At 38.4% G+C, this 27,148-nt stretch overlaps 6 protein-coding genes across 6 annotated transcripts; 4 read left to right on the top strand and 2 right to left on the bottom strand.

The window, feature by feature from the left end:
• Positions 1-6,954: 6,954 nt before the first annotated feature.
• On the bottom strand, positions 6,955-7,221 carry N7519_000541 (uncharacterized protein; the record flags this gene model as incomplete). Its single annotated transcript, XM_057287319.1, has 1 exon — positions 6,955-7,221. One exon carries the CDS (start codon positions 7,219-7,221, stop codon positions 6,955-6,957), a length of 267 nt encoding a protein of 88 aa, XP_057153402.1.
• A 1,448-nt stretch (positions 7,222-8,669) lies between these two features.
• Positions 8,670-9,170, bottom strand: N7519_000540 (uncharacterized protein; the record flags this gene model as incomplete). The annotated part of the gene is made up of 1 exon (XM_057287318.1): positions 8,670-9,170. One exon carries the CDS (start codon positions 9,168-9,170, stop codon positions 8,670-8,672), a length of 501 nt encoding a protein of 166 aa, XP_057153401.1.
• Positions 9,171-10,198: 1,028 nt separating this feature from the next.
• On the top strand, positions 10,199-10,738 carry N7519_000539 (uncharacterized protein; the record flags this gene model as incomplete). The annotated part of the gene is made up of 3 exons (XM_057287317.1): positions 10,199-10,217; positions 10,276-10,430; positions 10,496-10,738. 3 exons carry the CDS (start codon positions 10,199-10,201, stop codon positions 10,736-10,738), a joined length of 417 nt encoding a protein of 138 aa, XP_057153400.1.
• A 1,127-nt stretch (positions 10,739-11,865) lies between these two features.
• On the top strand, positions 11,866-12,944 carry N7519_000538 (lipase family protein; the record flags this gene model as incomplete). The annotated part of the gene is made up of 5 exons (XM_057287316.1): positions 11,866-11,953; positions 12,002-12,167; positions 12,217-12,550; positions 12,615-12,746; positions 12,792-12,944. 5 exons carry the CDS (start codon positions 11,866-11,868, stop codon positions 12,942-12,944), a joined length of 873 nt encoding a protein of 290 aa, XP_057153399.1.
• An 8,382-nt stretch (positions 12,945-21,326) lies between these two features.
• N7519_000537 (glycoside hydrolase family 2 protein) lies at positions 21,327-24,118 on the top strand (the record flags this gene model as incomplete). The annotated part of the gene is made up of 5 exons (XM_057287315.1): positions 21,327-21,457; positions 21,522-22,478; positions 22,533-22,861; positions 23,040-23,275; positions 23,336-24,118. The coding sequence occupies 5 exons, from the start codon at positions 21,327-21,329 to the stop codon at positions 24,116-24,118; spliced, it is 2,436 nt and encodes an 811-aa protein (XP_057153398.1).
• A 953-nt stretch (positions 24,119-25,071) lies between these two features.
• On the top strand, positions 25,072-26,900 carry N7519_000536 (uncharacterized protein; the record flags this gene model as incomplete). Its single annotated transcript, XM_057287314.1, has 6 exons — positions 25,072-25,312; positions 25,368-25,438; positions 25,465-25,636; positions 25,691-26,364; positions 26,437-26,763; positions 26,826-26,900. The coding sequence occupies 6 exons, from the start codon at positions 25,072-25,074 to the stop codon at positions 26,898-26,900; spliced, it is 1,560 nt and encodes a 519-aa protein (XP_057153397.1).
• Between the last annotated feature and the right edge of the window lie 248 nt (positions 26,901-27,148).

Raw genomic sequence — 27,148 nt, 5'->3', positions numbered from 1 at the left:
CAGTAGACATTATCTATAGATCGACATCTGGAACAACAAGGCCCTGAGTTGAATTGCAGCCTCCTCTTCCGGTACAGGAATTGGAAATGATCATCTTAAGGATCATCTAGTTTCATGTTTCCTCTTTATATTATATTGAGGAGTTCACATGTATTCTGTGTGAACTTGGGAGATAGGAGCAGGCAAGGCCGTTGTTCTTAATCGTCCCGTGCGGGTCTTCCATATTAAGCCGATGTAGTTTCAGAATAACACTAGTCTCAAACTTCAACCATGGTTCAAACGAGACGAATATGGTCTCATGATCGAATATAGAAGTAGACAACAGAGGGACCCAAAGATGGACCTGAGAAGGATACATGAGATTATGTACTCCGTACCGGGCATGCAGCTAAATGGTACGGCAACAGAGAAGCCAGATCAAATAGTCTCGCACTTCATAATTCTTATATTTAGCTGAGAATGTGCAAATCTGTGCGGATCTGCGTTTTGGGCGGAGTTTCCTCGGAGTTTCCTATTTCGATCGGACTGCCGCCCACTGTTATCTCAAATAGGCAACCGATCGTAATAAATGTCACACGTGCTGCGCGAGCGTTTTAAGTGTGTCTTAGCATGAAAACGTTAATTTCGGATGCTTCGGCTGTTAATCTGGGTATACTCTTCCATATATATTCTTGCAATAAATCCAAACACTTCTATCGAAAAGACTGAGAATTTCAACCAAGAGCCTGAGTGAGGGCAGGGCATCTCTTTTTCCGACACTATTGGTAGCCCATAAAAGACAGTTGCTTCCGTAAGCATTCGAGCCGGCTTTAGTTTATGAATCAGTTGCACTGATTCTTCCGCCCTAATACAATATCTTTTACTTCTTCTGGTGCGCAACTATGTTTGAAGCCAGCGATCAAAGAGTAATTCCTCTGCAGCCCCTCGATCCTATGGCCACCATCCCAGTTAAAACTTATATCGGGCTTCTCGTCCCCTTCGACGGCCCTAAAATCCTGTCAACCACCCTCTTTTGAAATGAGATGGGGAACTTGATTTGACCTATCAACAAACCTTGGAAGCCAACTGTCTCACACTGACATATTTGTAAGCGAAGGATCCTCCCGGGGTTAGAATATGGCGAGCTGTGACTTCCACTCCTAAGCATACCTTCTGGTGCAGGGCCGAGCAGGGAGATAAAAGACACTAAGTGCTTCTCCTTGCCCTAAGGTGAAGCTGAGGATAATATTGAATAACAAAAACGGCCGTTCCCGTAACGTAGTTCGCACATCTAAGTCAGATTGTTAGAATACCTATCAATGCGCCTAGATTCCACATATCAACACTGTAGTCCCGACTAGCTCCAATAATAACATCTCGAGGTCGAAACCTATTTGGCTGGATATGGTGTTTGTGTGAAGGGCCTTTTCCCGTAAATAAAAGTCTGAAACCAGTGGTCACTGGCCTTCCTAGACTATCTACTCGAAAGCCGAAGTTATTTGGTGAAATATATATAGTGCGATCCTTCGAGGGTTCCTGAGACAGTGAGGTCTCTATATAGAATGACTATGTAGAGTATAGAGTTCCTAAGATCCATAAGGATGTTATCGGACCTTAGATGTTTTACTTCTTGGATTTCCGATTGATTTATGTTTCACGATCGCTGAATGTGAGTTTTGGAAATGCGTGAGAGAAATCCCCCGTTGCCCCTTGTCTGTGTGTTCGTCGCTATAGATAGCTATGCTGGAGTAGATGAAGGGCTCACGAACCGCCTGCCATGAGCGACAAACAGAAACGCATGGAACTAGAGATGTCCTATCATCTTGCAGTGGCGTTGCGATTTGAACCAATAGTTCCTGGGGTAGTGCTGGCGCCATTATGCTACTGAGATGTCTTGGCGAAGCATAACAACACGCAGTTGATGGGATATGATAAGGTGGACTTGGTCAAGAGATAAGTAATAACATATCGAGAAACCAGATATGAAGTTTTATACTAATACCCAGATAATAAATCCCCCCTAGCCCTAATAGTAAGAAATATTAGGTACCAATTATCGATAATTATACTTAATCTACCGAGGGGCTATATTTTCGAATAAAAGACGAAATTGCCGATTATATAATTAAGTTCTATGAATATTAGAAGCTTCTTAAAGGTTAATACCTAGCTATCTAACGAATCGATAGTAGAATAGAGTTCTATAAATTCTAGATATAAATAGAATTAAAGGCTTATTATATTAAAATAGAAAAATTAGAAAAATAAAGAATTTATAAGATAATAAATATACTATCTAATATAAATCCTATTAAAAGTAAATAGAATTTTAAAAAGAAATCTATAAATAATCCTAATTTAGATAAAGATTATATTATTAATAATAATAAAACTATTAGATATAAAATTAGATAGATAATTTAAAGATTTTACTAAAAATTAGGGATTAATTTCTTAAAGACCTTTTCTATAATATATAGAACTAAGTCCTAGTATCTATTATTAATAATAGCTATTAATAAAGGCTAGTATATATTATAATATAATATTAAAAATACTTTTATATATACTAATATAGATACTAATATATATATTATCCTATTTATAAAAATATATAAATATAACTTTAAAAAGTAATACTATTTAAAAAAAGTATTATATAGTCTAAAATAGAGCCTTAGACTCTAATATAAATATCTATCTAAAATACTAGTTAAATTTAATTTTAAAGTATTTCTCTATAATAAAGATATTGATATAAACTCTAAAGATTAGTATATATTTATATATTATATTAATAATATATTAGTTATATATAAAGATTTAGGCTATATAAAAAATATAGTAACTAAAATAAGCTATAATATAAAAATAGAAGAGATTAGTATAATATTAATATTTTTAAATAATAATATTAAAATTAATTACTAGATAAAAATATTATATATAGACTAAAAGGGTTATATAAAGGAACTATTAAATAAATTCTCTATATTAAATAAGCCTAGTTATAAGCCTATTAAAATACTAGAAGAATTAGAGTTAGAGTTAAAGAAAAAACGATATTAATATAAGCTTTAGTAATATTAATCATTATTAGAAATAAATAGGGTCTTTATTTTATTTAGCTTTAAAAACTAGGCCTAATATAATCTTTACTACTATATATTATATTAGATATATAAATAATCTTCGTAAAGAGTATTTTATAACTTTTAATAGAATATAAAGATATTTATTAGTATATCTTACATTAGGATTAGTATATAAATATTTAAAAGAAAATCTATATATAAAAGACTATTTTAATTTAAGATATACTATAGAGAGAAGAAAAACTATATTTATCTTATTAGTACTATTCTAGGTTACTTTAGATATATACTATATAGTAAGATTAATAATATAAAGAACCTTCTAGTATAATAGTAAGATAATCAAGATATTATAAAGATATTATAGATTATCTTAGATTTACTTTCTAATAGAGGTATAAAAATATACCTAATTTCTATCTTTAATAAAATATAACTAACTTCTTAATTTAATTCTAATCTCTATTCTAACCTTACTTCCTATTTAGGATAAGTATAACCCTACTAATATATCTTATATAATCCTATTATATAAGATTATATAAGATAGGATTCCCCTAATAAATTATAGTCTATATTAGACTATAATATATTATCTGCTAAATTGCTTATAGTCTAGATCTTAGATTTACTATTATAAAGCTTTAATACTATATTACTTCGCCTATAATTAATAATAATGAAGCTATATATATAGTTTATAAATATTTAAAAGAGATAACCGAGCTCTATATTACTTTTAGCAAAGTCTCTAATATAATATTCTTTATATATATATAGATATTTTATATAGCGATTAGTATAATACTAAATTTATAAAAGATATACTTTAGTTCTTTAAAGGAGCCGTAATATACTAGTATACTAGAAAACAACCTATTATAATACCATTATCTACCGCTATAGAATAGTATATATTAGATAGATCTATATAAGATATATAGTAGTTTTCAAAAATAGCTACTACTCTTAATCTATAGAATACCGGAGAAATAATTATAATCTTAACCGATAATATTAATACCTAGTTACTAATAGAAATGAAATTATATAAAAAATAGCACTTATTAGTTTAATATAAGGTAGTTTATTATTAAAGATATAACTTTCTATGGTAAAATCGATCTATAAAAGGTCGATATAAAGAATAATATTACCGATAGATTTATAAAGCCGCTCGAGAAGGATTAATATAAGCGATTTATCTAGATACTCGGTCTTAATTAATCTATATATAAAATTTCTAGGTAGAAGGGAGGTTTTATAAAGCGTAGGAAAACGATAGAAAATAGTAAAAATAACGAGAGGTTTTTATATAGAAAGTTAAAAAATAAAAAGGTTATATTACAGTAGTCAGTCCTAAAGGGGGGTGTTAGAGCAGTCACGTGATCAGCATATGATTGTCACGTGACACTCTGGGTCCTAGGACTTCCAGTAGTTAGTGCAGATAGCTTCCTCTCTCTCTTCTTTTCCTCTCCAGAGTCCAATACAGTTTCCCCTATATCATTTCCATTCCTATATAGCCTTCTATCTCGCTGACAAAATATAAGATCCTTTTTTAGTATATTAAATTATAGACTAGTAAATAAAGATTCCTTTTCTTTAATTTCTTTATCCTTTTCTAAATAGAGAGATTTAAAAAGCGGGTTAGTAAACTTACTAATATTTACTAATCTTCCCCTTTTCCTTCCTCTATTTTCTTATCTTTTTTTATTTTATAATCTTTTTTAAAATAGTTGTATTTACTATATCTTTAATAGATATCTTTACCTAGTATCGCTATTAGCTTTATAGTATTAAAGTCCTTTTTTAGAAAGCGGTAGAAATAGGTATTAGTAATTTCTTAACTACTCCTTTTAAACTCTAAAAAAAGATTAACTATTTTAGTTACTATTATAAAGCGATTTCTCTATTTATACTATTTAGCTTAAAGTATTAAATTTAGCTTAGAAACTAATTATAAGATAAAGTTATATTTTATAGCTACCTTTTAGAGGTTATTTAATAGCTCTAAAAGTGTTAAATAGTATTTAATAATACTATCGCCTTTTTATTATTTATTTATAAAGCTATAATATCGGTCTACCTCTATAATCTTTAGTTTAAAGCGCTTTTTAATCTCTATTTTAAACTTTTTTTATATAATAATAATAGTTTCTTAGCCTATTCCGATTATTATTTAGTAGGTCCGCTATTTATTCCTAATATCTTTAGTAAATAGGTTAAAAGCGAAGATAATTTTATATATATCTCTTTTTAAATAGTTAGAAAATAGATAGCGTTTTTTAAAATATTTTTAGTAGTTATAAAGCTAGTTATTAGCTATATTCTTTTACTAGCTTTTTTAGTATTTCTTTAATTAGATTAAATCTTTTAGTTTACTAACTAATTTTAAATAATATAGTCTAGCTTTTAATTCGTTTTAGAGAAGTATATCCTATAGACCTAGAGAGATATTTATTATTTACTCTAATTAGATAAACCGCTTTTTATTATTTAATAGTATCTAGCTAAAGATAATACTCCTTTTTAAAAAGTCTAAGAAATAGTTAAAAACCCGTTTTATCCCTTTAAAGAGATATTTATAGAATTTATCCGATATTAAAAGAGGGCTAATTTAAAAACCCTCTTTTTATATCTCTATTAAGAGGTTTTACTCTATTATTTTATTAAAAAGGTTAGGATCTATAGTTATTATACTTTTCTTTATTAGAATACTTTCTAAAAAGAGGTTTTACTCCTTTATCTTAGCGAGTACCCTCCTTTTCTACTTTTTAAAAGGTTCTACTTCTCTTTTTAAAGATATTAATCTTTAGCTTTATAAAAAGTTTTTTTATATAGCTAATAAACGAGGCTATTACTAGCTTTTCTCTCGTTTTTTATCGCTATATAATCTCTCTTAGGCCCTTTAGATCGAGTTCTTATAGTAAAAGGCTCTTATCTAAAAAGCTTTTACTATCTAACTCTTTAGAGATATTATAGTATATCTTTAGGGTCTAGTAGCGTTTCCTATTCAATAGGTATACTTCTCCGCTAGCTCGCTATAGTAGGCGAGGCTATTAATATAATATACTACTAGATAAGATACTATAAGGATTATATAGTTTTCATTAGATAGCTCTAGCTAGTATATATATATAGTCTAATTATATAATAAAAAGTCCTCGCTTCCTAGCTAATAAAAACCCCTTTTTTACTTTCTATACGCCTAGGCTGCTTCCTAGGCTATAGTGGCCTTAGGCAGTCCACTTCCTATAGGCTGCCTGAGGTAACTAGTAATACAAACCCTACAAACCCTTCGGGACGATAAGGACTTCCATGTTAGTATAGATAGCTTTCTCTCTCTTCTCTTTTCTCTCTCTAGAGTCTAATACAGTTCCTCTATATCATCATCATTCCTACGTAGCCTTCTATCTCGCTGACAGATAGGTTACCCACCTCGACCCCAAACCAACCCATTTGCAGGTTGGGTCGGTACGGATTTTGGCGACGTCTACTGTCGATCACTCCCCTCTTTTTTCTCTCTCAGACACGTAGGACTACGTGCAGCATATTCCAAATGGATATGTCATTGAACAAGATGTCAATTTTTGTGATCAACTAATGGACGGCGGTTAAACACGACTTGCTCGGTCCTCGGATGATTCTCGGCAAGGGTTTATCCAATACACTCGTGTTATTCAAAAAAGACAGTAAAGTAAAACACCGTGGAGAAAAAAGAGCGGCTTCCCCGTCTGTGGAGAATGGGATAGATATTTGCTTTGAAGGACGCAATGAAATTGGCTCTGACATTCCTGTTCTATGCAATTAGCAAGTAGAATAGGTAATATGGTTTTCGGTTACTGACCATTGCCTGGCGAGACATCAACTGAATATGTGTTTAACAGGCCGAAGCATACCAACCAGGGTCCGCTTCACAGTAATCATGGAACTTTGCCACATCTGCACCACTCGCAAGCGAGCAGTATTCTTCAGCTGCCCCATAGCAATAGCACAAATCTGCGCCATTGCCTATTTCTGCGCAGATCTCGGACGTTCTGGTATAGTCGCCAGCTTTAGTTCCTTGGGCCTTCTTGCAACGGAAGGCAGGGCCACTGCAGGCAGAGGCAGTCGCAGTAAGAATAACCAACGTAGGTAGAAGCTTCATGATGGAGACAAAGAAGTAGGTAATTGATTGATTTAGGAGCAACAAATTATGATTTCCAGTTACTTTGTAGCCTGTATTGGTCTCCGTATGCTGCTTCATGTGGCAGATGGCCGAATTTATAGATTTACCTTTCCCATCAGAAGCCCAGAAGCCCTCATTTGCTAAACATGGACAGGCGCTAGAGTAAGGCGGGGGACTGCAGAGTGCTTGCTGGAGCCCAGAGACCAAGATGACCGGAAATGGATAATACAGATGGAGTCTGCTCTTACCAGAATGATGATGACGGAGTGGGCGGCGGCGGAGTGAGCCCTAAGGCGCAGAGCGGCCTATATTGGCATGTTTGGCACAATTACAGCATTTGCTGCGCGCCTTACAGGGTGGAGATAGCGTCGCACCTGATTGTCTTCATAGAGCATACAAACGGCCAGTCTGCTATTCCAGCGCTCACAGTATGGTTACCAATTGGACTAATAACCAGGTATCAAGTCGAGCCTGCTGTGAGTAACAAGATATTCAACAGCTAGACAGATTCTGTGTCGGAACTTCCGGGTACCCACGAATCAAATCATCACAACTTTGTGTTAAGAATGCTATCGGAGTCATTTTAGCAGTTGAATTTTGGGTAATCTGAGCAGAATGTGGAATGTTGCAAAAGTACGTTCTGGTCATTGTTAAAATCGAAAAAATCACCAAAACAGCTGTCGGAAACCCGGAACGGACAGCTTAATTGGGCTCTGTAGATAATCCTATGACTTGCTTTATATGAGGATAACAGGATTAATGAGCCTGACCTGTGATATCAAAGTCACCCGACACTGGGGAACAAACTAAGTGCGGAGTCCTATTCCTAATTCCGGCCTTAGTCCTGGCTGCACTCGGGAACCCCTCCATGTGGGGGTGCGGATTGCCCCACACTAAAGCACCATATAAGAAGCGCTTATGGAACTTGTCGAAAGTCTATCAAAGGCCGCAAAGGCAGTGTAACATCACATATTATCTGAAATCAAGATGATTTGTTTTTAGAGTTTAGATGGCAAGAGCAGGCAAATCATACAAGTGGAGTTACTTTCAACATGTGGACAATACGTATACTTGGTCGTAAGTGAGGTTCCATCGCACCTAATCCGCAAAGGAATAGGAAAAGAATGGCATTATAAAGAACGAAGATTATTAGAGACCGGACTATATCAGTGCACCCTGCGAATGTGTTCGTTCATATTGTCACGTCTGTTGAACCGCTTCTGGCAGCCATCGCCTGTACAGCAGTGGATGGCCTTGCGGATATGTATCGTCTTCAAGTGCCGCAACAAATCGTTCTGTCGTCTAAAGGTACCAGAATATCTGCACCCCTCCCATTTGCATTGAAATTCTCCAGCATGGCTTCCGAGGCCAATGTTTGAAATTTCAGCAAGAACTAACACGTAAATATCGGAAAGAGAGGCGCTAGCTCACCTCTTTTCACACTCCTCAAGATGAAAGGATCCTTTTCGAGACTTTTTATTGTCACAGCTTGGATTCTCGGCAGGGAATCCCGCTGTAGAATCGGATTTGATATCTCTGTGGAGTTGGTGGTTGGATTTCGGATCCATCTCGCCATGGGCAGCATACTCATCGACAATGAAGCTAGATCCAATGCCATTAACATATTGTGTGCCCATCAGGTCATTATCACTTGGGAATTGAGCGCGTTCCATTGTCTGAAACTGCGAGAAATCACTAAAATCAAATCCAGTACATGTGTTGTCGGGAGAGAAAGGCATGGTAGTGGAAAAGTCATCTGCTATATCATTCAAACGGTATTGAGAGGCGTCCATTGCTGTCAAATTTTCAAGGGAAGAGACAAGCTCTGGTAGGTTGGGAGACATGGATTCGCGAGTGTATTGAGTAGCCTCTAGCTTAGTTGGATGGAAAGCTGACATAGTGCCATAAGGCAGCATAGTTGGCAGCATAGTTGACAGTATCAGCTGAGGAGACTTTGTGGATGTAGAAGCATTAGCGCAAATGCATCACTTAAGCTTGTTTAAATAGAAGCTGTTCTTAGAAAAATCCTGTGACGTATACCGAATTCTCCTCAATAGTCGTATAAAGATAGTACCCAAATTGCGTCAATGACTGTAGAACTAGCAATAATTCTCATGACTGTCAATGGAATAGCAACCGACAACTAGCAATGTAGTTAAATGACGTAACCACTATCAGATGAATCCATTGCTTGAAAATCTTAGAAATGCTGAAGAGTCCTCGATGAGGACATAGGCCTACACTGCACATTGTCTTTTTGGAGGGATACTAAATGCTCTGTTCGCATGCTTGAATATTAATCTACCACGATGGGCTTTTCTTCCAAATGAAATGATTAGTAAAAAGCAACAAGTTCTCTCCACGGAATTGTTAACACTATCATGCACATAGTTCGAGGAGGTACTTCTACTTCTGAATGATAAGTTCGGCTGACCACGATAGAACAGACTCAGTCGCCTTGAAACAAAGTGTCACAAGGAAAGAGAAATCCTCCTAAGCCTTGTATTTGCGCCTTGCGCCGCGCGCCTGGTTCTGTTTACGTTGCGGGAAACGAAGTAAAAACGCCACACCCTCATATTATAGGATTTACTATTGCTACTATGTGCCGTTCTAGATCCAGCCACTCTACATCTAGCAAGAAGAAATAGACAATTTCGGTTCCGGGAATAAGGGTCGGGGTAGCGCCTGATAGTCATATCACTATGAAGTTATTCTCTGTAACATTCTTTGGTGGAGCACCAAGGATGGCCATCTGAATGCTGGGCCCAGTTCTCGGCCATTTCCATACAGAAAGCATCTCTATCAAGGCGATGATTGACCTGTCTATTAGCAAACCTAAACTATAAAGTCACGCCATCCCAGCAGGCTCTGGTTGCTTCAACTCATGAACATTTCTTTATTAATCCAAACCATTTAAAGCAACCAAAATCCCAATATTCTGCAAAGCAAGAACAACATGTCCGGCTACGTTGAAGGTGATCAGGATCCTATTACCCAAATATGTCCTAGATACTCACACTTGTGGACTCTTAGGCGCCGTTGTCAAGGTCAACCAGCCAGCAACTGGTATTTATTATGCTACACAGATATCTGATGCAGAAGCTACTGCATCTTCTCTCAAGTCTGTAGCGCCACAACCTGAAGCCCGTATCAACTTTGGGCCAGTCAGCTTTTTTGGAGTTCTTACTGTGAATATTCAATCTCTTTTTCTACTCTAGAAATATCTTGTCACTTACACCATGTTACTGAACAGGTCTCCGGCTACGTCGATACTGGCACTTACGAGGCCTCAATTTCAGTCGCCGTACTTGGAATCAGCCTGGGCACCCTGACCGGAAGCCTTAAGACTGGGATCTCCGTCCAGGTTAACCTAATTGCTGTCAAGGGCGAAATACGGTTTTACCTGAAGAATTCGAATGAACTCTGGGTGCATTTCGATCTCAGTGTGATTTTCGACGGACATTACACAGACGATGTCAAAATAATTACTCTCTAGTTGTGGTATTGGTTTAAAGGGTTTGCTTTGCTTTTCGTCTGATTTATAGTGAACCTCAGTATAGGTTTTTCTCCTTACTCTGTTAGGTTTTTCCTATACCGTGATGCAAATGCAGAGGCTCATACGTTGTTTTCGCTGCTTGATATTATATTGTCTGAGATTAGTAATTTCTTAGTTCCAAAAATCAGGTGTAGGCATAAAATCACTGAGGTGTCCGCAGTTTTACGCTGATATCAACAAGGTATCATCATTTGTGACCGTTCTTGCTCATTGTCAAATAATCATAGAGCCGTAGGAAACTGTTTTTATTTTGGTGACAATATATAATCAGCCAAGTTTCTTCAAAATGAGCATTATATAGCCATAAATCTTGGTAGTCAATGAAAACTACATCACTTATCCGGCAGCCTACAATTTTGGATTATCACGAACTCCTTTAGTTGTCTATAGATGGGATATTCTTTGGTACTAGCAGACATCCGGTACATAAGCCATGTATTACAGTTGCTGGGAGCGGATACTGTACTTCAAAAGCCCCGGGCTTCTTTTTTGCCACAAATAGTTGTCCGATAATTACTTCTTAGTCAAAGTCTCCAAGCTATTTGGTAATTTGACTAATCTTTGTAAAGTCATCGACTCTACAGAGTTTCTGCCCTGCGCCTTATCAAAGAGACTCAAAGTATCCTAAACCAAAGGACAAGGCGTAGTAAGTCGATTATGTTGAGCCTGGATCGACAAGAATCGAATTGGGATCCAATACTCACTGCGTCATTTCCGTTGGCAAGTAGAAATTGCCTAACGAAGCGCCAAGGTCCCGAGGCAGAACAAGGCGTAAAAGTGCGATCCGGACCGTACATTGAGTTGAGCCCATGCTTTTAACTTGTAAGTGCAAAGATTCGAGAAGGTTTCGACAGCCTGATGACATCAATGTGCGTTGACCAAGGCGCGGTATTTGCCTTTACAATCTCCTTCGAGGTTGTGATTTCCGGGCTTTGTGCCTCAAGTATATATAGCCATTTTTCGGCAGGCTCTCCAACACTACATGAGTCCAACCTTATATGTACTATTTCAAGAGCTATTGGAAATTGTTTCTGCAAGATACCTAGTCACAATTATCTTTGTTTAAAATGTTCCTGGGAACTGTACTTTATGGTGTTCTTCTTTCCTCACTAAGTTTCGCAATGACGCCTGAAAACGCTTGTCCAGGAGGCCAAGGTCAGTGGAAAGACATTCCAACTTTGGCAATACTGACCGTCAACCTAGATGTTTCCGCTGAACTTTTAACCAATTTGACCCTGTTTTCTGAATACTGTGCTGCGGCTACCTGTCCAACAAACTTTAACTCAAAAGGGACACGGGTTGTATGCGATCCAGGTGTATGCCCGACCCTAGAGCAGACAGACACAACCATAATATCTGGATTTAAGGGGTAAGAAAACTGCCACATCGACATAGATTTGAAGGCTAATGTTATATAGACTTAAACCGGGTGACACCACTGGTTTCCTAGCACTTGACAGGACCAATAAGATGATCGTTCTGTCATTCCGAGGCACGCGAACACCAGGAAACATCGTCACAGATCTTGAATATCAGCAGGTGCCTATCGATGAAATTTGTCCAAATTGCCAGGTCCATCGTGGTTTCTATTATGCCTGGGGGAACTTCTCACAATTCATAATGCCGGGTATCGACCAAGTAGCTGCTGAATACCCAGACTACAGTATCGTTTTTACTGGTCACAGTCTTGGAGGCGCCCTTGCTACATTTGGGGCAGTACTTGAAGGAAGTGCCAACAGACCAATCGATCTGGTAAGTATCACAGCGAAGTCAATATATGAAAATATATCCAGACAAAGAGCTAATGAGACAATAGTATACATTTGGGTGTCCTCAACTGGGGAATTATAGTTTTTCTGAATTTGTCAGTGGTCGAACTTTAGGCACTGGATGGAGAGTGACTCATACGGATGATCCGGTGCCTAGGCTTCTATCTACAACCGCTATGGTCAACGAGACTTGGCAGTATAGTACAACATCCCCAGAATACTAGATTACCTCACCCAACTGTGCACCAGTCACAACCACTGATATCAAGGTGTTTGCGGGCATTGATAACAAATCTGGGAACCTCGGCCAAACCACACTTGATTTCGCAGCACACAATTGGTACATTGGCAACATGAAAGGGTGTTCAATGGAGTAAATTGTCGAATACCACGACCGAAAACATGCTTGAGACAGGCTAAAATATCCAGAAAATCATGTGACCAATTGTACCATGCATACAAATGTGCATGTCAAGAAGCCAGATATTGTTTTGATTACTATCTTTTTACCTATCTTTTTACCGCCAAATCGTGTGACCTTTTATCTATGCGTTGGGTTTTGCTTATTAATTATGTCCGACCAGATTGTCAAACCCGGACCTTCATTATTTTAGTTAGAAAATCTTACTATTGTGTTTAGTGATGCTTGTTACAACCATTCGGTGATATATCCTTTCGCTCCACTCGAATAGAGGTCAGATGGTCAGCAACTGTTGCTTTTAGTAAATAAAAACTGATCTTCAAATTCTAGAGCAGATTTCTAACGGGTGCTTCAGATATTTTGGGCGCCTTATCTTGGTGAGTGTTTGGTAGGCGGTAGAGCCGAGAACCAGGCGGTACGATAGATAGCAGGGTGTTAAAATATTTGCTGTATCACTGTAGGTGGTTACACCGTGTTGTAGTTCAGAGGTATGAATTGATTGTTAACATTATAGAGGGAAATATGAGCCTATATATATACAACGAGAAGGCGACATGAAAGACACGGCAGGGTCCAGTACCAAAGCAAATCGCGAGGTCCCCTACCCCCCCAACTGGGATTTAGGACCCTGCCTAGAACGTTGTATCAGATTCTATGGAAACTTACTGTAGTTTACGCTCACCCATTGAAGATACATGGACAAACGCAGGCAGAGGAATTACCTCCTAATATGGTTTAATGCGTTCGAAGTGGGGCCGTGGAAACAAAGGGAGAGAGATTGCAGATAAAACTAATTTCCAATATCACTGTAAAGTTTCTTGGCTAACGACTGTATACGCTTAGGGGAGGTGAAACTGATTTCGAGCGGCCCTGTATAATCTAGAGCGACCGACTGTACCCGAGTGCGAGTTTCGGGACGTACTCTGTTTGATCAATTTGCGGTATCAATTTGCGATTTGCCTAAGAAATATCGGGACGGGCCGAGACGCGAATCCCCTGAACCGTCCGACCGCAACGAACACGAAAAGTCACCGCCACGATTGTTGAGACCGAGACGTACCACCAGACCGCCTAAAAACTATGGCTAAGATTGAAGAGATCGACTTCTCAGTAGAGAAATGCGCGCTCTTAGCGGAAAAATGAGGCCTAGGGCAAGCCTATAACCTAATGTGGAACGGCAACTTTGGACGATCCAGCCCCAGGCCTGGGTTTCCAACGGGTGACTTGCTCAAAGTGAGATAATACCACTCTCGGCTATTCTCTCGTGCTTGTGCTCGTCTTCGCTGGTCTTTCGCTGGTCTTGCCCCTCTTCAATCCCACACTGCGTTCCGCTGCGATGCCATCTCCATGGCCTGCTCTGTCTGCCGATGAGAGCGACACTAGCTCACGCCTGTCCGAGATCTTCTTGAACAACGCTTCTGTTAGCGAGATAGAAGGCTACGCAGGAATGAAATGATACAGGGGAAACTGTATTGGACTCTGGAGAGGAAAAGAAGAGAGAGAGGAAGCTATCTGCACTAACTACTAGAAGTCCTAGGTCCGGGCTATCACGTGATAGATCATATACTAATCACGTGACTACTCTAACACCCCCCTTTAGGACTGACTAACTATCTAATATAATATAACCTTTTGACTCCCTATATAAAAGCCTCTTATTATTTTTACTATTTTCTATCGTTTTCCTACGCTTTTATAGAACCTCCTTTCTACCTAGAATTTTATATATAGATTAATTAAGACCTAGTATCTAGATAAATCGCTTATATAGATCTCCCTCGAGCGGCTTTATAGATCTATTAGTAACGTTATTCTTTATATCGATTCTCTATAGATCGATTTTATCTTAGAAAATTATATTAAAAAAAAACTATCTTATATTAAGCTAATAGGGACTATTCTTATAGGATCTCTTTCCTATTAATAACTAGATATTAATATTATTAGTTAAGATTATAATTAGTTCTTTAGCGTTCTATAGATTTAAAGTAGTAGCTATTTTCGAAAACTATTATATATCTTATATAGGTCTATCTAATATATACTATTTAGTAGCGCTCGATAATAGTATTATAATAGTCTATTTTCTAATATATAGTATATTAGGGCTTTTTTAAAGAATTAAATTATACTTTCTATAGATTTAGTATTATATTAATCGCTATATAAAATATCTATATATATATATATATATATATAAGTAAAAACTATATAGAATCGCTATATTTTTTAGTATATATATATATATATATATATATATATATAGATTATCGTTAAGTATATAAAAATTAATCTTATTTAGCCTAGTATTAAGCTTTTTATTCTATAGAGCTACTAAGTCGCGAAGTCTATATAAGGCTTATTTTAGCTAGTAGACCTAGCCTTTTATACTAATATTAGGTTCCTAGTATTCGAAACCGACTAGTTAAATTATATAGACTATTTTATAATCCTTTTATAACTATATTAAACTATCTCTATTTATAATCCTATTAGGTAGTAATTACAAAGATAATCTTTATAAAAGTGTTTTATATAATTAGTATATAGAAGAGAGAATCCTCCTTTTTCTATTAGAAATTTCTATATACTATCTAGCGTATTTTAAAACTATAGATCTTATTATCCTTTATTACTTTAAGATTATATATCTACTAACTCGGTAGGGGTATAATATCTAGTAGTTTATATATAATATCGAAGATACTTTTTATATATAGGTTATCTATCTAGCTCTCTATAGTAGTTTACTACCTATTTAAATATTTCGACTTTAGAGATTATTTATAGTACTAAAGGATTTTAATATCTTTAATATATAGCGGTCTACTATTATAAATAAAAAGAGTACTTTATTTAGTAATAACCTTTAAAACTATACGTCTCTTTTATTATATATCCTACTCTTATATCTAATCTTATCCTAATCCCTTACTAGTACTATTATTATCCTATAGAATATCTAGTCTTATATAAACTCGCTTTAGTTAATATAGTCTTAGAAGGTTTAGGGGGTTTAATAGGGTTATTAGAGAAGCTATAGCGTTCCAATAAGCGTCTAATATAGCTTAAATAGTAGGGAATAAATTATTTTAATAGGATAGATTCTATCTTAGTAATAGAATCGTTAGTACTAATTATAATAATAGATAGTTTATAATTTATTATTATTACCTTAGGTTCGATTATAGTTTAATTATATTCGATTATAGATTAATTAGATTCAATTAGGATTAGATTTATAATATTAAAAAACTCCTTATATAGCTAAGAAATAGCTATCTATAGAGTCTTTTCTTTAAAAACTTCTAGTAAATAGTATAGGGATTTAGAGACTACTAGTATAGGATCTTCTATATTATAAGTAGCTTACTATATCTAATACTTATCTTCCTAAGCTTATATTATCCTTTATTATATCTATATCTATAGCTAATAAATTAGTAGGGGTACCTAAAGTAAGACTACCCTCTATAAAAATAGTATATACTATCGAAATTATATTTTTTAAAAAGCGACTAGCTAGTCTATTACTAGTATAGTAAGTTTTTATTATTTATTTATAGGTATAATAGATAGAAAGGCTTTTTCTTCGCTATTATTATCCCTTTTAATTAATTAGTAAATATAATTAGAGACTCTAGAATTAGGTCTAGTACTATAGGCTTCGGACCCTATTTCCTTAGCTATAATAGTACTAGTAGAAGAAGTAAGACTTCTATATTAATTTAATTTATATATTATCTAATTAGTTTATAAGTTTATAGCTAGAGAATAGGACGTTAGGTAGCCTATTATCTAAGCTAGTATATAGCCTATATTTTAGGCTTCTAGAAAATAGGTTAATAAACTAGGGATTTATCCTCAATTTCTTAGATCTTAGATAATATCTTTAGTATAGATAGTATAGTCTATACTCTTCCTAGTATATTTAGTCTAACTAATACCTATTTCTATTAAATTATTGGCTTTATTAGGTTTTAAACTATAGGCTTAGGCCCCATATTAGTAATTATAACTGTAATAGATAAATCCATATAAAACTGGCAAAGCCAGATCTCAGAGCGTACCGGTGTATATATGCGGATGCACCCGGTACGAAGTGGGGCTATGAATTGGTAATCTGGCGTGTCAACCATTAGGGTTGACATAGTGGTCTTTTTAGTAGAGCGTTCAATGCTTTCCCAATTAGATTAGTTAATGCGGTTTGTGCCAGATTCTTACCCTTTACAATAACTTAGGATATTAGCTTTAGCCTTTCGAATAGGAATTTCCCTTTCTCTATTTTCTATAATACTAGCCCTCTGTCTTTATAGAGAGCTTTAGTATTATTATTATCTAAATTAGGGTCTTTTAATATTAGCTTACTAGGTAGTATAATACCCCCCTTTTAATTATTATCAGATCTTTTATTCTTGTCGAGCTTATTAGGCAAGGTAATATCTTATAAACGAATAATCTCCTTTATAACTAGATTCTATATCTTAAAGATATAACTGTTCTCTCTCTTATATCAAATTAGATAGACTCGGAATATATAGACTCTTAATTTCTCTAACTATATATAAATCTCGTTTAGAATATAGGTAAATATAATAGATCCTTATATATAAAGATACTTTAAATTAATTTTTATCTCTTTTAGACTAAGGCTTTCTTATTAGATTAAGATTAGGGTTTTACTAGTTTTTAGGTTAATTAGTCTATTATAGATATAGATTATAATATCTATATAAAATAGCTAAAGTTTATTTAAAAACTTAGTATCTATATTTATTATATACTAGATCTAGTTAATATAACTTCCTATATCCTCTATAATACTATTTAATTCTAGTATATAGGTAGGTATAAGCTTAAAAATTATACCTTTATCCTCTATTTATATTTAGAATTTATAGAATTTAGATCCTCTATTAATCTATTAGATAGCTAGATATCGACTTTAAAGAAGCTTTTAGTATTTATAAAATTTAATTATATAATTAGTAATCTTATCTTTACTATAAAAATAGAGGCCTTTAGTATACTAAATATAGTTATTAACTATTAGTACCTAATATTTCTTACTATAGAGACTAGGGAGATTTATTATCTAGATATCTATATAAAATTTTATAACTAGCTTTTCGATATATTATTATTTATCTTTTAAAATTTTCTTCTTTATTTTACTAAGCTAGTAGGCTTTATAGTTAAAATTATAAAACTCTATTTAGTCTTTTTTATTTAGAAAGATTATATCTTTTAGAGAGACTTTAATATATAGTTTACTAATATAGCCTAAATATTTATAAATCTTATAGATTAAAACTAATTTATTAATTCTATTAAGTTCTTTTTTATTATCTAATTAAAACTAGTATTAGACTTATAGAAGTATATTTTCTATATATAAATATATTTCTATATCTAGATTTTATCTTTAGCTTGCCTTTTTATATTATAATAAAGCGGTCTATCGATATATAGAAATCCGCTAACTTTCTTAATTAAGCTAACTTTTTTATAGCTTTTATATAAAAGTATTAATATAATTATATTATAGAAAATACTATAATCTATTTTAAAAGCGTTTATTAAAAGTCGTCTATTTTAGATTATAGTACTATAATAGATAGTAACGAGAATTATTTTTAATTTATCTACTAAAGTATTAATTTAAATTAGGGCTTTTCTATATATAATTATAAATTAGATATTACTATTAGCGTTTATATAGCTATATAGTTCCTCTCTAGATTTATACTTAATATATTTATAAAAATCCTTATAGTAACTAGTAATAGTCTTTAAAATATTACTATCTAGTATCTATATATTATCTATAGATCGAGCGGTATTTATATAAGCGATAATAGCTTTAACTTTACTATTATTTTTATCTTTATCCTTATTAGTAAGTACCTAATTTACTAGTATATAGCTTTATATATTATTATTAGGCTTTTCGCCTTTAAAAATAATATCTTCTATAAGATAATAGTATAATTTTATAGGATACCTATCTAACTTATAATAGGAGTATTTACCCCTATTAATATACTAGGGCTACTTCTTATATTACTACTTAGCCTATTTATTAATAGCTTTACCTTTTAATAGACTATTTTTAAATTAAGACTAATCCTTTTAATTTTAGTCTATCTTATTATTTAACTAAAAATGATATAATTCTCCTCTATAGTCTTTACCGCTATATCTATAGCCTCTATCTCTACTATATTAGTTATTATCGTTCTTATAAGCTATATTAGCTAATATATTTAGGGTAGATAAGGATAAAGTAGGTATATTATAAGCTTCGATAATAAGCTTCTTATATATACTATTAAAAATATCTTTTATAATACTATATAGAATAGTATCCTTTATAGCTTAGTATATAAATTTAACTAAATCTAGTTCTTTTTCTATATTATAGAGTATAATAAATATAGCTCCGAAAGGATAGGGTTCTACTTTATAAAGACTAAGCTAGTTATACTATATCTAAATAAGCACTCACCTATACCAGGAAAGGGTATAGGTAAGTGCTTAGTCACAATTACCGTCTTATCAGTCTCTAGGCCCAACCCTATTACTATAGCTCTTCCTTCTAATCAAGTATTATAGAAGGGTTAGCGGTAGAGATAGATATTTATTTACTAGTACCTATAGGCTAATAGCCACATAACTTAGTACCCCCCCCAACCTAGCAGATTCTTACTTCTATCTCCTTTTCTTTACCACAACTCCTCGACGGCTAACAAAGATAAGCTCGGACTATAAGAGAGTATGTTTCGCCTATTTAATTAGTTTAATTAATATATACTATTTACACTAGGATATATATATTAGTATAGACATATTAGAAGGGCCGTAGCGAGTCTATAAGGCAACAAAGTTATAACGACGAATTAAAATAAAGATATATCTCATTTTAGGGCTATATACAGATACTAAGGGCCGAAGCGTTTTAGGTTAAACTAGTAATCTAATCATATCGCGCTCTATATCACTTAAGGAGGTTAGTATAGGCGTCAGGCTATCTCAAGTGACTCTCACCCGCTTCTCACCCAGCTTCTCACCTAGTCTATAGCGCACTCACCCTTATCACCCGCGGTCGCGCGACCGTAAAGCGGCGCTCACCCATTTCTCACCGAGGCCACACCCACCCAACTACTGGCCGCATATAAGCCACACGCCGGTGAGTTAGTAGTTGGGTGGGTGACCACCAGCGAATCCTCACTATTGTATGTTTTTGTGTTTTTGTTTTTGTTTTTGGACTATTTCATGATTCGTTGTCTTGAACAAACTGCGTGAAACCCGGGTTATTTTTGAAAGCAGTTGTGCATATTCCCACTCAATACCAGCCGATAAGCAACTTGGATTTTGCGGGGATATTAACATGTAAGGCGGTGGCAACCTTGGAAGGGAAGCGTCCAGGTCTCTTTGATTATCTCCATGTATCGCATTCATTATCACTGTCGGGTATGTAGTTGAAGACTATCAAGAATTGCATCCTCGGAATATTGACCGGGACGGGGTGACGGCTCCGATGGTGACCCAGTGGACACTAGCAGGGGAGGAGATGATAGATGAGTATGAGTATAGTCTTGTTGCGTGTTGAGCTTGCTGAGTATGACATTCCTTAGACCCGAGAGTGCATGTCGGGAAGGAATGTACAGCTCTGCCAACTGCACTAACCCACGGGCCGATGTTGCATTCGACAAAACACTCGAAGGTGTTTGTAAAGTGCCATACTAGACTTTCCTCAATCACCCTTGGCGAAAGATTCATCAACAGTGGAACCCCTTTACAGTGTGCGAAGGAGTCCTTGAGACCAGACCTAAGATGCTCGAGTTGCCAAATTGCCAGGCATATGTTAGTAATATCAGTAATCTAGGGTTTTCCATGTGAAAATAAAGCCGACATGTCAGGTTGAGAACGCGAACACAACCTTCTTGGGAAAGAGGTGAAAGATCCAAAGGCGGAGTTCGTCGGTCCTACTCGTTTCGATCGGACCCTCCGCCCATTGTCTGCCCAAATAGGCAATTTGACGGAACAAACGAGCTCCCAGCGTGACATTTTTGGCCGATTTACATCGCAGGCGGGGTAGTAGAGGTTGTCTGCCCCCAAGATATTGTGTCGAGATGACAGGACTTACGTTCTGTTCAGATATGCTTGGCTTGTTCTCTGCAGATTCCAACCTCAATGGTTCAACCTGGGCATAAATGGACCCAGTTTCTTTCCAGTGTCTGATATAAATTGACCCATTTCATCCTCTCCGAAACTGATCCCGATCCAACGTGCTGTGAAACGCCAGCAAGTAACTTGATCACCGTTTGAAACGAAAATGGCTTTTTTCAAACAACCCCTGTCTACGGGTTGGACGTTCAAGGATCGGGATGACGAGACACCGGAGGCATGGATGCCCGTGCGGGCAGTGCCTTCCACGGTGCAGCAGGATCTCATCGAAAACAAAAAGTGGGCGACCCAAATCCCTCGTAAACTTGGAATCCGACTGACTTGACGTGTCGTAATCATACAGGCTCGAGGATCCTTACCTAGGCTTGAACGAACTCAAGGCGCGCTGGGTCAACGAGAAGACATGGGTGTATCGGCACGTTTTTCAACGACCGGAAATCCCGGCTGGTGCGACCGTGGCGCTGGTATTCGACGGCCTGGACACTTTAGCCACAGTCAGGCTCAACGGCGAGACAATCCTCGAGTCCAACAATATGTTCCTAGGCTACCGTGTGGACATCACAGAGGCGCTGGGGTTGTCCAACAGCACAAACGTGCTGGAGATCGAATTCGATTGCGCCCTGCTCAAAGGAATCGAGATGCGTAACAAAGACCCGGGCCATAAATGGTGCGGCATGTTTGGAGATATGGGCCGCTTAGCGGTGCGCAAGGCCCAATACCATTGGGGTTGGGATTGGGGTCCAGTCATCATGACAGCTGGTATTTGGCGTGAGGTGCGACTGGAAATCTATTCCGCACGAGTGGAAGACCTATGGCCACAGACAAACCTCGCTGCTGACCACAAAACGGCGAGTATTACGGCAGCTGCTACAATTGATGCGGGTAATCCTGAAGGCTGTGTCGCTCGCTTCCATTTGTCTCTGCGTGGACAAGAAATCGCCAGCCAGGATATCCCCGTTAGCGCCGACAAAAGTGCCCATGCTACTTTTGAGGTCAGCAATCCAGAATTGTGGTGGCCACAGGGTTACGGCCCTCAGACCTTGTATGAAGTGTCGGTATCACTTTCGTGCAACGGAAACGAGCTACACCAGGTCTCTAAGAAAATTGGCATTCGATCCGCAGAGGTCATTCAGCAACCGGATAAACATGGAAAATCATTCTTTTTCCGAATCAACGGAGTGGACATTTTCTGTGGAGGTTCTTGCTGGATCCCTGCCGACAGTCTGCTCTCTAGTATCAGCGCAGAGCGATACCAGAAATGGATCGAGCTCATGGTGGCAGGTGGCCAGGTGATGACCAGGTATGATAGAACTCAACTCACTTTTAGAGAACGTCTAATAATTGTTTGAAACAGAGTATGGGGCGGCGGGATCTATGAAGATGATGCTTTCTATGACGCTTGCGATGAGCTCGGCGTGCTAGTATGGCAAGACTTCATGTTCGCTTGCGGCAACTACCCAGTATGGCCTGAGCTACTAGATTCTGTACGACAGGAGGCGGCATATAACATACGCCGATTGAGACATCGTCCTTCAATTGTGATCTACGTTGGCAACAACGAAGATTATCAATTCCAGGAGATGTCGGGACTCACTTACAACTACGAAGATAAGGATCCGGAAAGCTGGCTGAAGTATGACTTCCCAGCGCGCTACATTTACGAAAAAAATACTTCCAGAAGTGGTAGCAGAGTACTCGCCGAGTATTTTCTACCACCCTGGAAGCCCATGGGGAGATGGAAAAGTCACAACCGATCCTACCGTGGGAGATATCCATCAGTGGAATGGTCAGTAATCATCTGATCCCTAATGGGAATCCCGATGGGCTTTCTAGTCGAATCTTCTGGCTGACAGACCTATAGTGTGGCATGGAACTCAGGAGAAATACCAGATCTTTGACACTATGGGAGGCCGCTTTAACAGCGAGTTTGGGATGGTAGGCTTCCCGCACATGTCGACAATCGAGTACTTTGTGCAAAACGAGAAAGACAAGCACCCACAGTCACAGGTTATGGACTTCCATAACAAGGCCGATGGCCACGAGAGGCGACTGGCGATATATTTGGTGGAAAACTTACGCATGGCTACTGATCTGGAGGTCTGTTATTTATCCCTGTCGACTCGAATATAAGGAAGAAGATACTTACACTCTACTTAGACATACGTCTACCTCACGCAGGTCGTCCAGGCCGAGACGATGATGTTCGGATATCGTGGGTGGCGCCGCCAATGGGGCGATGACCGAAAATGTGGTGGAGCGCTCCTATGGCAGTTAAACGACTGCTGGCCCACGATCTCATGGGCCATTGTGGACTACTTCCTGCAGCCAAAGCCCGCGTATTACACAGTTAAGCGCGTGATGCAGCCGGTTACGATCGGCGTACAACGTGCCCATCACGACTGGAGCGTGGTGCACGCAGAACCCGCGAAACAGAGCAAGTACGAGGTGTGGGTTGCTAGCAGCCAACAGGAAGTCCTACGTGGAACTGTCGAGCTACGATTCTTGTCCGTGGAGACTGGAAAGGACCTGCGCGCCCCGGCTGTCTTTGAAAACGTGACTATTTCAGCTAATGGTACTTCCGAGATCACAAGCGGCATCCTTGACCATGTCACCCAGCCCGAGCCACATGTTCTAGCCGCGCGGCTTTGGATAGACGGCCAGATTGTGGCTAGGGAGGTTGACTGGCCACAGCCGTTGAAGTATCTCGATTTTGCTGATCGCGGACTAGAAGTGAAGACGCAGCCAGGATCTTCAGCTGGACAACGGCTCCTGGTAATCAGCTCACGGAAGCCGGTGAAATGTCTTGTCTTTGAGGAGCGGGAGAATGTGAGGATCAGCGACAGTGCTATCGATCTTGTCCCGGGAGATGAGCAGATAGTGGAGATTACGGGCCTAAGCGACAGCGACCCACCGTTGGGCTATCGTTACCTCGGTCAATAGTCTCTTTTCATTACTCTAGAGCTAGGGACATGATGCAATCGGAGTTTCTAGTTGTGACACGGCGACAGTCCGGAAATGGAATAGTTTGTAGGCTTGTAAGGTTATCTCACTGGTGGAGAAAATCATACCTACTTGGAGAGAAATGGCCTCTAAGGTCGCATCGTACTTTTCATGCAGACTTAGTCTACATCTTCTACTTGTTTTAATTGGTAATTGATTTGATTTGACTCCACTGCAATCATTTGCTGCTTAAATTTAATGCTTGTTGAGGTGTCAGCCCGGGGCCGAAAGGATCTATGCTCTAGGGTTATCTCTTCCTCTGTATTCCTAGCCTAGCGCAATGCTTTCTCCTTCGCTTATAATACAGTCAATGGTTAGACGAAATAAACGAATATCGAAGCCATTTAGGATAGCGGCCAGCGTTCACCTTAAGATTATAGAAGTAAAGGGACTAAAAAGCAAGTAGTCACATGGGAATGACCTAGTCTATACCCACAAAGATGAGTGGAGAGCCATAATGTTGGAGCCGAAAGTCCGGAGGTCAAAATCCGGGGTTGAAAAGGCGGAGGATTACCCTTTTGGGTGAGGAGTAGGCGGAGAAAAGCTGAACCCTTTTCCGAGAGCGAGTTGCCGGCCAGTTACGGCCCAGTTAGCCTCCAGCTTCCCCGGTTTTTTAGGTAGCGATCGGCCTGGATGGTCCGTTCGGGACAATTTCCATCCCACCGAGGAGCCGAAGACTCTTCCGTGATTGGACAAATACAGTCCAGGGAATCTAACCAGAGTCCGTTTCAGCTAAGGACATCCGAGACATTTCAACGTGCTATTTCACCCCGGTACGAAGCACGGGAGAAAAGCAACTCCCGACATAAATATCACCCACACCTCTTCCCCAATGCATTGACTCATTATTTTGTGGATTACATCCGCGTGGAGAACACGACTTTCCCACTATCATGGCAGATAATACACAGCCAGTCCAGTTAGTCGAGAAAGAAGGTGCCAGCGACGCCATGCATCAGGAACACAAGGAGGGCCTCAATGAGGGCGTCAAGGAGGGCATCAAGGTAGAGACTGTTCAGGGTTCAGTGGCTCTCGACATTGCCAGGCGCACCGATCCGCCGAATCCCTGGAGCGCTCAAATGAGGAAGCTATATTTATTCATGGCTGTGGCATATCTTTGCTCAGCCTTAAACGGTACGAGACAGAGACACTTGATAGCTAAGGAAAACCCCATCACTAACTGGTTCAGGCTTTGACGGCTCGCTCATGGGTGCTCTGCTTCCCATCCCGCAGTTTCGTGACACTTTCGGCGCTGGCTTGGTCGGTGCCAAAGCCTCTTGATCCAGGGAATGTATACGATTGGAGGTGTCTCCGCACTGCCATTTGTCGGAATTATCCTCGATACTTGGGGTCGACGATCTGGCATGTTCCTTGGATCCGCCGCCGTCATCGTCGGTACTATTCTTGGTGGCACTGCCAACAAAATGGATCAATTGCTCGCCAGTCGATTCTTCCTCGGTACGTATCTGGACATCGCCCATCTAGGAACACTCTGCTAACAAAATATCTCAGGTCGGGGATACTCCTTGGCCTCCGCTGCCGCACCCGCCTACGTCGTCGAGATGAGTCACCCCGCCTACCGTGACATCCTGACCGGTCTATACAATTGCCAGTACTTTGTCGGCGCTATTGCCGCTGCTGGCGCCTGTCGAGGATGTCTGAAATACCAGAGTTCTCTCGCGTGGCGCATCCCCATCTGGTGTCAGTTGATCTCGTCCAGCATGGTGGTATTGAGTGTCTGGTTCATCCCGGAGTCACCCCGATGGCTCTACAGCCATGGACACCGCGAGAAAGCCTGGGATGTTATTACCAGGTATCACGGCGAGGGCTCCCGGGATAATGCCTATGTCCATCTGCAGGTCCGAGAATATGAAGAGGCGATCAACCTTGAAGGCGCGGATAAGAATGCATTCGACTTCAGATCTCTCATTGGCACAAAGGCCGCGAGATGGCGCCTCATGTGTGTGGCTATTGCATCTTTCATGAGTCAGTGGGCACAGGCTGGTGTCACAACCTACTACATCGGCGGGCTTTTGGCGTCAGCTGGTATGACTGATACCGCGCAAGTGCTGAACGTCAATCTTGGAAATACAGTCCTTTCCGCTGGTCTCGCCTATTTGGGAAGTTATCTGGGCCCGAAAATCCAACGCAGACCTATGATGATGGGCGCGTCGGTTGCTTGCTGTGTACGTACATGTCCCGCGTGGTTTTTGCCCCCTTTAATCAATGTTCGAAGCTAACCCTTTTTGGATATGAAGATCTGCTTTGCGTGTTTTTCCGCCACAACCGGGGTGTTCGCGAAGTCAGAGGATGCAGGAGCGGCCACTGCCTCTATCGTGTTCATCTTCTTGATTGGCGCTTGTTTCAGCTTTGCCTGGACCCCTTTGCAAGCCATGTACGCCGTCGAATGTCTTTCATATGAAACTCGCGCCAAGGGTATGGCCATGTACTCCGTCTTCACCAATATTGCCTTGCTGGTGAATCAGTTCGGAGTCGGAAATGCCATCGACGTCATTGGCTGGCATACGTATATCATTTTGGCTGGGTGGAACATTGTCCAGGGAGTGTTCATCTACTTCTTCGCTGTTGAGACAAACAACCGGACTCTTGAAGAGCTCACGGAAATCTTTGATGCTCCCAACCCCAGAAGAAGAGTACTGAAGCACGACAGGTCTTGGTCTCTGAGAATGAGAACCAGGTGGTGGAGGTTAAGGGTGCATAGGTTATTCAGGTCAGTTCATGGTGTGCTTTTTCATTGCCATGAGTACATATTCTACCTTAGTCGTGTTATGAGATTGCTCGGTGTCTTGTTCATCGGGTTTTATACCAGCTGTGTTCATTGTTATTTAGACTAGATGGAAATATATGCTAGTCTGATACGACTCCTGCCTAAACCACATATTTGAAAACGGGAAGGATATTCTAGAAGAGAACTTTGGAATGAATAGACCGTCTTTTCCTTGTGGATCC

This window comes from Penicillium mononematosum (assembly GCF_028829835.1).
Source record: "Penicillium mononematosum strain IBT 11891 chromosome Unknown utg000001l:1.0-4488741.0:1.0-4491989.0, whole genome shotgun sequence".
Lineage (NCBI taxonomy): Eukaryota > Fungi > Ascomycota > Eurotiomycetes > Eurotiales > Aspergillaceae > Penicillium > Penicillium mononematosum.
The sequence above is the reverse complement of the archived record's forward strand: the minus strand, read 5'-3'. Positions and strand labels throughout refer to the sequence as shown.